The sequence below is a fragment of the Rattus norvegicus genome, chromosome 5, assembly GCF_036323735.1.
Source record: "Rattus norvegicus strain BN/NHsdMcwi chromosome 5, GRCr8, whole genome shotgun sequence".
Lineage (NCBI taxonomy): Eukaryota > Metazoa > Chordata > Mammalia > Rodentia > Muridae > Rattus > Rattus norvegicus.
Genome location: NC_086023.1, coordinates 117815526 through 117831500, shown reverse-complemented (window position 1 = coordinate 117831500; position 15975 = coordinate 117815526). Strand labels below are relative to the sequence as shown.

The window sequence follows — 15975 nt, the reverse complement described above, 5'->3', positions numbered from 1 at the left end:
CATGATTTATGATTCTGTCAATAGGGGAGCCTCGAACCCACACTGATGCCTAAATGTGAGCTTTATATTCAGAACAGCAGTTGGGGGAAGGCAGAGAAAGGGAAGGAGTGAGGGAGGGAGAGAACAGGGAGAGACAATTTCACATAAAGAGAAGATACAAGTTCAATTGCCAATTTTTGTTTTTGTGCTAAAAAAGGAAACCCTAGTAATGATACTTAAGCATGGAATTAGAATAAGATTAAGCTAAGTGAGGAAGAAGGAATTGCTCAGGGACCTGTTTGATTATAAAGCCAATCTGTCTCAGTGTATCTGGTCTCAGTGAGGGGGCTTGGCCACGGCTACCACTTCTATGTGGATGTGGCTCTGCGAATCCCTTTCTGCTCCTTCAGTCACACGGCGCTGCCACAGGCATGTGTGGAGGCAGCTTCCTTTGTGGGGATGAGTGTGGATGTGGGGTTCACTAAGCTAATCACCCCATTCTCCTTAGCATCCCCTCCAGGGGCCTTGTGCCTCTTGAAAGATTAAGGAGCCAAGTGGTCCCCTACTCTAACCTGTCCTCCCCGGACAGCACATTAACATGATCTCTCTACATAGGAGCTCTCTTTAAAGTTTCCTGCAGGATGACAGATTAACCCAGCAGGGTGTCCCACACATCTATCTACATACAGATTATTAGTGTAATAGAGCTTTGAGTTATGCATTTATCTGGTAATTATTGAACAGTTACAGAAACCCGAAGCTGAGTTGCCCTGGCCCTTTATGGGGTTCTCTCGGTGGGTGGCCTTACAGTTAATTTAGGACTGTTCTCCATTCTGCAGCTCCCTTGCAGACAAATTAGCTAAACAGCCTTCTCCTTTAAATATTTTCCATGTCACAGGGAAACTCTTTATAATACGATAAAGGTACAGTTTTAATTACACGCTTCCTGACTTTTGTTTAGTTGTAGTTTTAAAACATTTGCTGGCTCTGGTTTTTCCTTTGGCTGGGCAGTAATAGCTGGTTGTAAGTATCTGGCTAATGAATTTAATAATTTCCTGAACTGATACTTAAGGAGCCTTTGCTAGAATGCTGCATTTCCTCTCTGCCGTCCACTAACTCCCAGGCCCCTGGATGAGTTTCCCCGTGAAGCTGGGCACTGCACTTCTGCTCGCTTTGTGTTACCCACAGCTTTCCTGTCTTGCCCATGCCCCAGAGTGGAGCTTGTTAGGTCTGTGACGCCTGGATCTGCAAAGCCACAGGAGAAATTCCTCCCGGAGAAGGGCGATGTCATGTTTTCCCAGATGACAAACTCCAATAATAAATAAACACCGTGCGTCTGTCTGCTGGCAGGGGATGTCGGCACCCTGTTTGCCACAGGTACTTAATTACTTCTCATTGTCTTGAGATGATTCAATTGCACTAACCCAGGAGAAACAAATTAGATCCAGTTGAGCATCAGCTAACTGGTTCACAGCTAAGGTCACCAAGTTTGCAGATGACAGGGGAACACCTGAGAAACTACCCCTTGGGGACCCCTGCCAACAGTGTAGGGGCATGGATACAGTGAAGGGACCCTAGGGTATGTCTCTCCTTCGAGCCTGTCAGTGGATGGAAACAATACAGGCAAATGTGTGTCATTTTTAAAGGAACCCGAAATTTTGAGCTAATCTTTCCTAATACATAGTAAGGTGGAAACTTCTTTTAAAAAAAATTTGCAGTGGTGTTTTGCTCGAATGTATTCTGTGTGAGGGTGTCGGATCTCATGGTACTGGAGTTACAGAGAGTTGTGATCTGCCATGTGGGTGCTAAGAATTGATCCAGGGACCTCTGGAAGAGCAACCACACTCTTAACCTCTGAGCCATCTTCCCAGTTCCAAGGTATAAATTCTAAACTGAAACCAAATAGCTACAAATATTGAATACATGCACACTCTAGGAAATCCTATAAATGCTTCAAAATACATGTTCTTGAACATTAATAATAAAGTATTACCATCATCATCATCACCACCATCATCATCACCATCATCACCATCACATGGGGCTCCCATACTTTGTTTCACTCACATGTATGCATACATTCTTTTATTTGAGGACTATTTATTGAGTGCTCCTGGGCAAGTCATAAGGTGGAGGGATTCAGGGCAGAAAAAGACATGGTAACTGCCATTTAGAAACTGCTGCCTTCATATTAACCTCTCCTTCCCTGTTGTCTTCTTACCATCTGTGCATGTTACAAGCCCATACTCCTCCAACCATTCATGGCGACCTTGATTTCTAGGAAGACGGTCTTCGTGCTCATAGTTCTCTGCAGTGTATTTTTCTTGGTCAAAACTGGGAGATCCAGTTGACTTTAGCTACTCCGTGTTTCATCACAAAGAGCAGGAGGATCATGGACTTAGAAAGCGTTTAGAGCATGTAAAGTTTTGATGACTTCTCCAAACAGAGACTAGCTTGACTCTTTGAAAGCTGCACAACAAATTTTTGGTTTATGGGACTGTCGTTTTGGTATATGTTATGAATATTTTCAGAATCGTTTGGCGCCTAAACAATATTCTCCCTCCCTCCTCCACCCTTCTCTCTCTCTCTCTCTCTCTCTCTCCCTCTCTCTTACACACACACACACACACGCACACACACATACACATATACACACATACACACACATATACACACACACTCACACACATATACACACACATACACATACATACACTCACACACTCACACACACTCACATACACACACACATATATACACACACTCTCATACACACACACACACACACACACAGATGTAGCGGTTTAGCTTCACCTGCAATCGCTTCATTTTAATTTCACAGCACCTCGTTGTCTTACAAAATTATTTGTTTTCAGCGCACTCTATTTTGCATACTGATAAACAGATGGCAAAAGGCTTGAGATGGGGTTAAGCATCATGCTTGTGTGTACTCTGACAATGCCAAATGCCATGGTATTTCCCCATGAGGGTGCCCTTCTTTGTCTTGCTTGGCATCTGGTGCCTCTCCTAGCCCAGTGTAGGTCAAGCCCGTTTTCTGAAATGCTTGGTACTGTATATTTCTGAGTTTGGATTTTATTTTAGATTTAAGAATATCTGTATAGACTTACCAATGAAACAACCCTACCCTGAGAGTGTGAAATTCAAAATTTACCAAATACTGAGCACCAATGTGACTCCCAGGCTGTGCTCATCTCATCGGTGCTCACAGGCCCACACTGTGCGCGTTTTTGATTTCAGACTTTCGGATTGGGGTTGATCAGACCACCATACAACTGCTGGCTCTTCTCCTCAGCTGCTAAGTGGTAAGCACTCTGGGGATCAGAGTCAAGCCTCACTGGCTCCCTCTATGCAGCAGCTCTAAGAGTACCGTGTTGGTTGTGAGCACTTGGTGAACATCTGTGGGAATTAATGGGTCAGCAGGTGGTCACGCGTGTGGTCAAGTTAACTTTAACATCTAGACAAGCCAGAACGGCTTACAACATGTTTGAAGTGACTTTTGCCTCACAGAAACCATGTCCTTTGTTAAAAGCAAGGGACCAGAGGCTGAGGCTGACGGAGAAAGAAGATGTATGGGTTGTTAAGGAGAGCTATATAAAACAACCCAGTGTGATAACGTAGGCTCCGTCATGATTGTCAAAACAGCTAAATGGGCACATCATGTCTTGGACTAGTCAGGTGTGGGACAAACTAAAGGTTTAAATGGAGGTGGCTTTCCCCCAACCCTCAGTGGCAAAGTAAAGGTTAGAAACTACTGAACAGGAACTGAGGAAGATGAATTCTGCTCTTGGCTCAGATTGCTACCTGTAAGTCATATCAAGTTCATGAGAAACTGCTTGCTAATATATCACTCCATTTTCTATTAATTTACATAACCCAAATTTTATACATATTCATTACATTCAGCTAGAACCCAACATCTATACCATGGACCCGCCCTTGTTGCTAGAACTAGTCATACAGGATAGTTCTGAGCGTGTGAACCTACAAAAGGTTGGCTGATGAGATGTTTCAGTGGGCAAAGGTGCTTGCTGCCAAGCTGGAAGAGCCTAATTTAATTTTTGAGACCCACGTGTTAGAGGGAGAAACTTCTACAGTGTGTCTTATAACCTCTATACATGCAGAATACCGTAATATGCCCACATACACACAATAAATAAGTGTGAAAAGAAAAGAATTATAAATGGTTATGAGCTGGTACCTCATAATCTCTGTTTTTTTAGCTGAAAATGTTGATGGAAGTCAGGAAGGTGCGTAGTGGTCATACTGAGAAGAGGCACCCTCTGACTCCTGGCTTTGCTTGTCTGTTCTGAGTTACTATAACAAAATATCTAAGGTAGGTGCTTATAGACTATGTGCCTGTAGACTCTGGTGACCCGTGACTGCCATGCTGGTCATAATGTGACAGAGAAGCCGAGAGAGAAATGGTCAGAATTGTCACATGTATAAGCAAGAACATAGGAGACCAGCGAGCAATCGAGGTTTTCAACAACCCCCCATCAGGAATGAATCTATTCTTACCAATCAGACTTCGACCTTCCTTAGGAGACAGCATTAGTTTCCTAAGAAAGAAGTCTCTGACATAGTTACCTTGCTCTAGACTCCCTCTCTTAAATGTACCAGGACACACACATAGCAACACTGGGGACCAAAGTTCTCCTCCATGAAACTTTGGGAAACCAACCATATTCAAATCATAAAGAAGTCTTTTCACTACTTGGTATCATTTGGTGGCATAATAGCACAGAATTATACTAGGTTAGGTTTTTATTTTAACCAGGGATTCAACCTGGGCCATCATTTCCTGCTCATGGGAGACTTGCACCCTACTATTGGGTATAGCCACAACCAATTTTTAATTTACTTTTAAATCTTACAATACAATCTCACTAAGTTACGCAGGCTGGCCTTAAAGTCATTCTGTATTCTAATGAGCTTTGAAGATTCTCCTCCCTCTGCCTCTTGCTGCATAGCAGGCCTGTATCACAAAGTCTGGCTTATAATTTTCTGAAGTCATTACTTAGGGTGTTTTTCTGATATCCGTAGACACGTTGTTAGGTCACACTGGGACACATTAGGCTGGATGATTCCTAGAGCCCAGATCTTTGCCTTCGGCCTCCCAGTCTGTGATTGAAGCTACTCTTTCTGAATCTCTAAAGCACAGTCGTTTTCCTTAGTGGGAAGTATTAAAGTGTCATTTCTCATTAATTTTAAAAACACAAGACTTCAGGCAGAAAGATAAGCTTCAAGAACTCTCATATTTTTAAGAAACTTTAAAATATCACTGATGATCACTCCAAATAATTCTTAAATGGAGTCAGACAAAGGTTGGAACAATGGCTCAGCTGGTAAAGGCTCTTGCTGTCCAGCCTGATGACCTGGGCTTATTGCCTGGATCCCATATTGGGCAAAGAATCCCTGGAAGTCACCCTCTGACATATACACCCATAGCTATACACACAAACACACACAGACACATACACTTGCACACACACACACATACACACACATGCACTAAATAAATGAATGAGTGAATAAATAAATAAATACATACATAAATAAATATAAAGAGAGACAAAAGCTTGAGGGCTTAGTTTCTAAAACTGTGTATTGTATCCTCAGGTGAAGTCATATGACTAAATGTGGGGGTTGTCCAAAAATTGGCAGGACTAAAAGGTCTGCATACCTAAAACATAAGTCAAAATCAAACAGGCAGCGAACCCAAGGTGGGTCAGTCACGTGACTACTGCAGCCTTGGTTCTGAGTGCATATGTACTTTCCACTCCACATGGCATCCACACCACATGACACCCGTGAATGCCACCTGTGACACCTCAGCTCAGAGCTGAGACTCCTGAATGCCATGAATCGAAATGATTTCACATACAGTCTTCTGCTCTTACAGCAGCAAAGTGCTTTGACTTTGGGAGACAAAGAGTGTTTTTCTACCATCGTTTCTCAGTATGTAGGCACTGTATTAATATTTAGATTATATTGGAATATTTGGCTTTAAAAGTTGCTGTTTGAGTTTCTGACTTGAGCTATATAAAAAGTAATTTAATGATTTCTGACTTTGGACAAATTTCCTAACAATTTGTGGAATGACACTAAATATCTGTGTATTATGTATACATATATGTGTATATACGTGTGTGTGTGTGTGTGTGTGTGTGTGTGTGTGTGTGTGGTGTGGTGACATTCTCTGCACTAATTAAAGTAATGATTCACTCTAAAAATAATGAAGATGCTTTATACCTTGCAGAGTCAAATACTCTACCAAAATTTAAATATATGTGGAAAATTAATAAACATATTCATCTCATTTATGACAAATTTGCTTTGGTCTCAAGAATGGCTTCATTGAAGTTTAACAACTTTCCTGTTCTAGGTTATTCCAAGACAGTTTGACCCCTTTGCTTGATTCTAACTATACAGAGAAATAGGTGTTGAAGTATTATTCCCAGGGTGTGGATAGTGCAACTGAGTCCACAAGGCTAAGAGATATATCAAAGGCACAAAGAAAGCCATGTCAGAGAGATTAGTCTAAGGAATCCACATGCCCCCATCATTACAGTGCACACAGAGAAGTGGTCCGAAGAGCAGAAACTAAAACAGACCCCAGCATCCAGAACCAAAGACTTCCTTAGATCATCACAGGCGGTTCTCTGTAGCTGAAGGCTGCGGTTCCTCACCAGCTTAGGAAGTAGCATGTGAAGGATTTTGCATATGCGGCTGCTTTCCTTCTGGAGCACTGGGATGTTTTCAGGGTGTGTGTGAGATGGGGTGGGGGCTGAACTTCTTTTGAGTGTGTAATTACACAAACTTTAACTACTTCTAATTTATGCATTATGTTAAAGCCCAGCAGGTGAGGAAAAGATGTAAAATATGTGAGCGATGCTGGTCTCGGAATATCTTATTTCAGGAGGAGACGGACTTGAACATTAACTGAGAGTGGAAGACAAAGCTAGAGAGGATGTGCTGGTACGCAAAGCAGCGGGAGGCTGAGGAGCAGGACGAGATGCAGGGCGGGTGCAGCTGAGGCAGCTTCCTGTCCGAAGAAGCACAAGTTGAGTACCCATAATCTAAAAGCAGCAAGGCTGGAATGCGCAAACCATAGACTTTTGAACACTGACAGGACACGAGTTCATCACATTACACCTGGATGCATGTGGTAAGCTCAAGTGTGCCAAAATACTATATAAATTGCACTGTGGGCAGGTTGTGTGTATAAGATACATACATACATACACACACACACATACACACACACACACACACACACACACACACACACACACACACACACACACACACATATACACATCCCCTCTGACAGTACAGTTCTTTCTAGGTGGAGAATTTCAGAAAAGTAAACCAAAGCACCAGGACTACACAATTGGCATACATAGAACAGATTCAAACCCTGGCATATTTGACCCTCTAGTTTTGGTGCTTACCTGCTTCTATAGACAGAAGGCCTTTGTCCCCTAAAATGCATATGTTGATATCTTTTTTTTTCTTTTTTCTTTTTTTCAGAGCTGGGGACTGAACCCAGGGCCTTGCGCTTGCTAGGCAAGTGCTCTACCACTGAGCTAAATCCCCAACCCGCATATGTTGATATCTTAATTCCAATGAGATAGTATTGGAGGTGGGACGTTCAGAAAAAGGCAAAAGGTTTCGTTTCTATGATCTGAAGAGAAACTTCAGTAGAAGATGGGACCTTTAGGAGTCAATTAGATCAAGAAGGTGCAACCCTCACAGATGGGTACCTAGATGCCAATGGGAGTCAGAGAGAGTTGCGTAGCCCCTCTACAATAAGAAGCCAGTATCCATAAACAGTGTGTGAACCTTTGCCAGACACCAAGTTGGCCATCAACTTGACTTTGGACTCCCAGTCTCCGGCGATATAAAGAATCACGTTTGTGCTGTATATAGGGTACTCAGTCTCTGGTATTACATTGTAGCAGTCAACACACCTCCAGAGAACCATTATGATACCGTGTCTCCCTGTCAAGGTCCAACTTTTCTGCCTTCACTCTGCAGTCTTTACCCAGAAAGGTTTTCCTTGTAAATGAGACTCACCACATCCCCAAACACAGTTCAGTGTTGCAGTTGAAAATAGAGCCGTCTTTTTATTGGGCAAAGTGACCTTGCTTCACTGTAGCATTGTTAAGAGATCGGGCTTCTGGCCTGAGACTGAGATACCTCACACAGTTGCTGCTCACTGGTTGCTACTTGTCGTGGGGAGTTTTAGGGAAGGCAGCACAAATCTTGCAGAATGGCGTCAATATAGCAGCCTGGTCAGTATACCATGTGACTCTGGCAGGAAGTCATATGCCAGGAGCCTCACTCTTCTCCTCTCTGAACCTGACAGAGGACACACATTGGCTGGAGTTTACTGTGTCTGGCAGTGGTAACTTTGCAGACGCACAGGTGTCTGAGGATGCCCTCGCATGCACATTCTGTTCCCTGTTAGTCACTGCCTGCTTCCGGAGGCCTTTCACGCCTCAAACTTGGCTTCATCTTACAATACTAGTCTTTGTCTCAGATGTTGTAGGCATGAGCTTTCCAAATGGTTCAGAGGACAATGGAAGGGAACACAGAGCCCACAGGGACTGTTTCAGCCACCTTAAGTGACAAAAATCTCAACTTAAAAATATCTTAACCAACAAATGCCCTAGTTTGCCCGTCTTAACTCTTAGCGGAGGGATTCTTAGCACAGAGAAGCAACTGAAGGGTATCATCACCCTACACCAAGGCCTGTGACAGACCATTAAGGGGTAGGAGGGGGTTAGTGAGGATGGGTACATGAGCAAACTTCCCAGAAAGGCTAAGGATGCTGGGACTTGTCTTGAATTCTGGTGAAAAACAAGGAATCTTTGGTATTCCACAATTCTTAAACTAGGCTTCTATTTTCTCATACATTTTTATGACTACCAATGTGAGCGGGATGTCAAAGATCCATGTGTTGTGTGCTAAGGAAGTCTTCTCTGGCCCAATGCAGTGTGATTAGTTATCATGCACTTGGGGGTAAGTACTAGGTAGCCATAGCATTTCACAGAAACACAGCCCGAAGCCAGGTCACACAGTAGGTCCCCTTGGTATTTTTTGAATAAAGAATAACACATGTATATTGTTTATGCCCTTCAGAGTTTCCAAAAATACTGCTTTCCAGTAATTTTCACATAAGAATGTGAGTTTGAGAGGAAAGGTTCCTTCTCTGATGGGACCCTCGCCTTGGTGAGGACAATGTAATACCAGAAGGTATACAGGAGTGCGAAGGCTGCCTCCCCAGTGATCCTGGAAGCTGTTCTTCTCCAGCCCCACTGCCCTGTTGCACTGTTTGTTTAGAATAGCTGCCATGACTATGGTTCTGTTAGATTTGACTTCAATGCTATCCATTTGTTCAAGTCTCTTCATTTTATACAAAGGGACAGTAGCCTGCTACACACCAGTGTTTCCTAATGCTCACTTCCTTTCTTCTGTTCTACGAGGGCAGGAAACACTGGCCCCAGTGTCTACACAGAGGCTTGTACTCAGTAAATCTTTAATGAACAAATGAAGGAAATTCTGCATCCCCATCCTCTGACATTCAGTTAACATTTGAATATGTTAAACTGACAATAAAAATGATATATAAAATACATATCTTCCTCGGACCATAAATATTCTGACTCAAAATGGTTTCACACCTCCCATTTCCTGCTATAAGTTTAGATGCTCGACACATATTAGTGGTAAGGGGATGTACTACTAACTAATTTAATGACTTGTTCAAATACTCAGATGTAAATTCTCATTTCTCTATATGATGTATAATATGTATATACAATATATATGTATATGCACATATGTGTGTATGAATATATGGTAAGCATCCGTGGTTATACCATAGGTACACATATGGAACAGTCAGAGATCCTGATGAGAACATTGTATCTCTAAGGATGAAGTTTCTTGACATAGAATTTGCTTCCCGTGCACCCCCCCCCATTTTATGTTAGTGAGAGTTTTCACATGTGCTTTGTGTATCCCTCTCAACTACAATATTTCCTTTCTTGGGGTTATAACAGTATGCATAAATGGATTCAGATTCATAAATGAATTCAGTGGGCCTAACAGAGTCAGTTTTCCCAGGTATATGTCAAAGTAGACAAAAGACTGTAACTTTCCAGGGTGCTTTGTCATGTCAGCTGGTACATAAGTGACCTAAAGGACAATCTGGTGGAGGGGTGCAGATGTGGTCACAGTTAGTCATATTCCTACTGTGGGAGCTTTGTAAATAAACTAATAAATATTTTCATCTTGCAATAGGATCAAGTTAAGTGACTTGCTGACATCCTTTGGGGGTTTAAGGCTTGTCTTCAATGTGAAATACAAATCGTATTTCTTGTGGACACATTTTAATAATAAACTTAAAAGGACACCAGACTGAAGTAAGGAAAACATTGACATTGCAATGAAAACCAGACAAGCTATCTACCACTTCAAAAGGAGGGGATGAAGACGACTCATCAGCACCCTGACGCAAACCTCAACACAGAATGCCACATAACTGTAGCGATTCAGTAAGGATGGGAGGCCGAAAAACATTTGTCACTTGAAAGATATGTAACTGACCACGTGGAAAAGCACTCACCAAACACCTCACATAAGGCATGCGCACGTACAGCGCGGGGGCACATTGGATTTTGGTCCCTCAAACGGAAAAGGCTTGTGTCTGTTAACTTTAGAGCAATAGATTGGATGTCAAATCTCGTTGGTCCCTAAAGTTGTCAGATTATCCTCTAGTATAAGAACTGGATCACTCCCTGCCTCGCAGTAGTGTACAGGGGAGTCCTCGCTGTCTCCCCACTTTGATACTTGGATCTCAAGGTTATGCTATAGACCCTGTGGGACTCTGGGGAACAACTCACCTCTCGGTCCTGTTATGACAGGTCGGTGATGCTGTGTGAATGCTGTTCCGAGGGAGGAGGTCTGCGAAGGGGAGGGGCTGCTGAAACCAGACTTCTCAGACTTCTTCAGAGTGGTTGGAGATGGCATGCCTGGCAAGAAGGGGTGATCGTTGAGGCAACTTTAATCTACAGAGCAACAGTTTGTGTGACCAAGAAGACAACACTTAGAGAGTGGGGGGAGGGGGATAAAATGGAATCATCTGTAAATGTTAATGTATACTAAATTGCTTTGAATTTGTCACAGGAAAGAAAAGATCAGTAACAGAATGCTCCCCACCTTCAGGCAGTTCTGGAAGTGGTTTTAATCTATTGTTTTAACTTATAGTCCATTTGGGAGACTGTTGACCTCCTCTGTATGGGGGTTTCTGTATCTTGGGTCTTCAGAGTCCTCTGCAAAAGGCCTGCATTTTAAGACCTTCCTATCCCAAGTAGCTCTACCAGGTAGAGGAGGAGCCTTTAAGAGGCGGGTCAAGGAAGAGACTACTGAGTGGGATCCCAGGATCTGATCCATTCATCTTGCTCTCTTGCTTCCTGGCTAAAGGGAAGCAGTTTTATTTACTGTATTCTCCACACCTTGCTGCCAAGCACCAGTGAGTCTGGGAGGTCTACCTGATCATGAACTAGATCCTCTAAGAGCATTAGAATTCTCTTCAAAAGCTCCATCCCCCCCCCCCCGTACTTCTTATAGTAACAGAAATCTGACTTACACAGGCTTCAACTTTTCCAGTGAATTTGTCACGTGCCTGTGACCTTTGGGACCCTTACAAAGGAGGCTGCCTAAGCACACAAAGGCAGCCACACATGCAATCATTTTGTCTTGTCAGTTACCTTATTTCAGCGCCAAAGCATTTTTCTACACTTTAAATAATTTAGCTTTTTTAACATAAAAATGCCCTTGATAATAGCGGCTCAGATGTTCTTTCAGTGAATTATTTATAGAACAGGAAAAGAAAAGATAAAAGTAAAAAAAAAAACCTTAAAATACAAGCAATTGGGACTGGTTCAGTAAATATGGTCTAACCAATGAAAAGAATACTGTAAAAGAATAACAACACGGGAGATATTTATACTGTAACGCTGACTGAAAAGCCAATTACAACACGGGATGTTGCAGTGCATCAATCACAGAATGCACGACATAATTTGCGTGGTTTTTTTTTTCTATGCAGAGAAAGAACTGGGAGTTGTGCGTGCTCTGTGACCGCGGCTCCCTCAGTGAGTTACATTTCTGTGGTTTCCCTTGCTTCCTTTTGCTTCCTTGCCCTTTCTATGATGAACGTATATCACCTCTGGGCTAAGGAAATAAAAGAAAACCTTGTCTTACAAAATAGCATTTTTCTACAGTGTCTAGGATTTTTCACAACATTTCAAACTTGGGAAATGTGCTGGAAAGAAAAGTACTGGGGGGAATAATGAGATAAGAGCTCGTCGTGATTACTAGATTTGGGTGTTCTCAGCAACTGTGCTAACAGACACAACTGGAGGCCCCTGTGCATTTGGGGGAGTGCCAGGTGAGACGACAGAGGTTTAGGTATTTAAAAAAGGAAATGACGTCAAATCTTCATATCACAGGGCAAATCTGGAATCTCAAGTCTCCAGCATAAATTGATCTGCACTGCATCAGAAAAAGAAAGGAAAATCATTTAAACATGTCTACTTATGATTTTTTTCCCCTCTGATCTGAGAATTACTTGGGAAAAATAGAAAAAAATAAGTAATTGGTCTGTTGACATTAGTAACTGTCACTGAGTAAGTGCTAGTACCATGAACGATGGTGAGTATTTTTATAGAGAGAGACTATACCTAGACATGTCTGTTGTTTTATTTTAAATTGGAGATTAATGCTATTCTATAGCATGATATCCAAATGCATCTGGGTATGAAGTGTATCTAGGCCTTTTCTAGGTTAAATATGTTGATCAAAGATTCTAAAATGTACCAAAGTATCCCAAAAGATAATCTCTCTCTCTGTCTCTCTGTCTCTCCCTCTCTGTCAGTCTGTCTGTCTCTTCTGTGTGTGTGACCGTTACACTCCACGTACAGACTGCACTTTTACCTGTGACTTCACACATAGATGGCTTTGAAATGACAAAACTCAGGCTTTCATCTCAAGAGGAAAACAAACTAGTCAGTGCACTCCTAACAAGTCAAATGCAAGTACATGTTGGGTGGCTGTGCGATTTCATGCTATTCACACTCCTAAATCAAACTCATCTAGGCCAATCCCTATTCGATTGGAATTAAAAACAAAATTTTCAGTCCTAGTGGCACTGATTATATTTGTTGAAAAGACTACAGATCACACCATACCAGTGTGCCAACAGCTAGGGCACCCTGAGGTTGTGGGTGAGCAGTCCCTGCCAGTAACCTAAGCAAAGCATTGCAATTCGACAACACTGCAGGAACGCCTTCAGATAAAAAAAGTAACAACAAAAGTGTCAACAAATCTCCCAAGCCATTCAAATCTCTTCTGCACAGTGGAAGTCTTGGGCTACCTCCTATTCTACTACTTTAAATTCAGGCAAATACCGGAATTACATGTTAGGAAAGACACAGAAATAGAATAGCAGTGGAAAATGTCAAAACTTTGAAGACGGAGGATTTTATTTCATTTTTTTAACAATGGAAGCATTGATGGAATCGTGGTACTGAACCAACAATATTGAAGGGAGCAAGTGACTGACTCAAGAAAGCTGTGGTTTCTTCAGAATGCTCACCGTTCCCCTCAATGCTTGCTGGGCAAAAATGGAACTTTGAGCATAACTTGGACAATAACAGGTGGAGAATGATCAAGTTGCTGAGTGGTTTTTAAGAAATTGCAAAATACGGGCTTTGGGAAAGGCCAGTGGTCCAAGTACTATCATCGAAGCATAAGGACCTGCATCCAAAACCCCAGGACCTACATAAAGCCAAGTAAAGCCAAGCATGGTTAGTCCCTGCACTCCTATGACGGGGTAAAGCCAAGCATGCTTAGTCCTATGCAAGCATATGCAAGTATATGCAGCCCGTGTGGCATGGTCTTGCCAGCTGGCTAGCCTGCGTCACACAGTACAGCAGCACAAACAGTGAGAGACCCTGCCTAAAAACAAGGTGGGAGGTCTAAGCTCTGAGCGCGCGCGCGCGCGCGCACACACACACACACACACACACACACACACACCTCCTTGAAAGAGTTAAAGAGGGAAGAAGCATAGTCAGCATGTAAGAACAACATGCCAGACTATGTCTAATCTTCTAAATTTATCACAGTCAAGTAATATGAACCCTAAGGCTGTCATGAAGCTCAAAATTACTTTGCGTTTTCAATTTTTAAAGACTTATATTGAGCCCATTTTCTTGTTATATACTCTAATATTTTTCTACATGCATAATGTATGTTTTGGTTAATTTGTTTTGTATACTTAATTGACCAGATGAAATTTCAAAACACGAGTAAAATACTCCGTGTTAAAAGCTGCAGAATGTCCATCTCGGCTTCTGCTTTTGAAATAGTTTGGCTTTTTAAGTTACTTTGACCTTAACTCCTTGTTAAAGCTTCTCTCACCAATTCCCTCTGCATTGGAGTTATAGAATTATGGTACAAATGATAACTTTAGGGATTTCTGTTACAAACCAAATCTTTAACCTTGGTGCGCTTCCTAGAGTAATGAAGCTTTAACCAAATCTTTAACTTTGGTGCACTTTCTAGAGTAATGAAACTTTAAGAAAGCCAAAACCTTGGTCCTAAAGCTAGAACACTGAATGCTGCCAATGACCATCAAGACTTGAAGGAGGACCCTAAGCTCCAGAGAGGGCTACAGAGGGAACAAGACCATGCTGGCACCCTTGAGAGAGACCTGAGCTCCTGGTACTGAGACTGCTAACCCTGGAAATGGGACATACAAAATCTGTGTTGCTTTCAGTTGCTAAGTATGTGCCAACCTGTCATCTGAAATAAGAACCAACAGGATTTTCGAATTATGTATAGCAACACCTGCTATTCACACTCTCTAGATTTCAAGAAGTCTCCATTATTTTTACCTACCTAATCCTAAATTGTAAGGTTTTCCTCTAGGACACACTTAATTCAGAGAAAACGACACCACCTCATACAAAAGGGAATAGGGTATAATTTTCTTGGGGTGAGGGGAAGAGAGATATAATTAGTGGTTATTTTTTCTTTTAAAAAGATTAAACATGTCTGAAAATAGTTATTTTCCCCTGATTCTTATAAGAAGTAGCTTTTAACAAGTAAGATTAGTTAATATTTAATTCATTAATTCTTAGGTTCTCCTAGAGAAATTAAGATTTACCTTAAGTCCTGAAAAAGGAAAATAGAATCATAATTTTAACTACTCTACCCCCAGATTATGGGCTTTACCAGAGACTTTGATCAAGAACTCCACAGTAGAAGCTGAGAAGGAATTGCTACAGGCACTACAAGGTTGTCACTACTTAAAAGGCCTCCAAGGGCTACTTTCAGGGATTATAGGAGCAATGGTGGCAAGGGAGGGCAAACCATAAATTTAAATTTCCAATGAGAGTGAAAAATTAATTTAATGAATTAATTTATTTTATGTATATGAATGTTTTGCCTGAGAGCATGTATGTATACCACACGTATATACCATAGCCTGGTGTTGTGGAAGTCAGAAGAGGCCTTTGGAATCCCTGGAACTGGATTTATAGATGGTTGTGAACCACTGTATGGGTGCAGGTCAAGTTAAGGGCAACAAGCGCTCTTAACCAATGAGCCGTCCCTACCATCTCTGGACAGAGATTTTAAAAGGACACTAAGGCGAGGGAGTGCCACTGCTAGCTTCATCAAAAAGCTAGTACAGATGTCATTTTTCTCAGGCAGTTGTCCAAGTACAGTCTATAGGTAACCTTGTCTCATATGTCCATTGCTGGGGTTTGGGGCATGAAATTCAAATTCCTTTCTTCAAAGTGTCATAACTAACATAGGAAGCTGAGTTTCAAGGACTGTCCAAGTGTTACAGTCACGGAGTGTTTGAGAGAAAATAGAACAAGCCACTTTGCCCTT

The 15975-nt window shown here is 42.0% G+C and overlaps 1 protein-coding gene across 10 annotated transcripts in view; it reads right to left on the bottom strand.

Moving 5' to 3' along the window:
• The window catches only part of Nfia (nuclear factor I/A), a 538386-nt gene that overhangs the window by 65891 nt on the left and 456520 nt on the right, over positions 1-15975 (bottom strand). For all 10 annotated transcript variants that reach the window (XM_063287182.1, XM_063287181.1, XM_063287183.1 and 7 more), the window contains one exon: positions 10914-11042. In XM_063287182.1, the coding sequence (XP_063143252.1) occupies positions 10914-11042 (129 nt within the window). The remainder of the gene's footprint in view (positions 1-10913; positions 11043-15975) is intronic.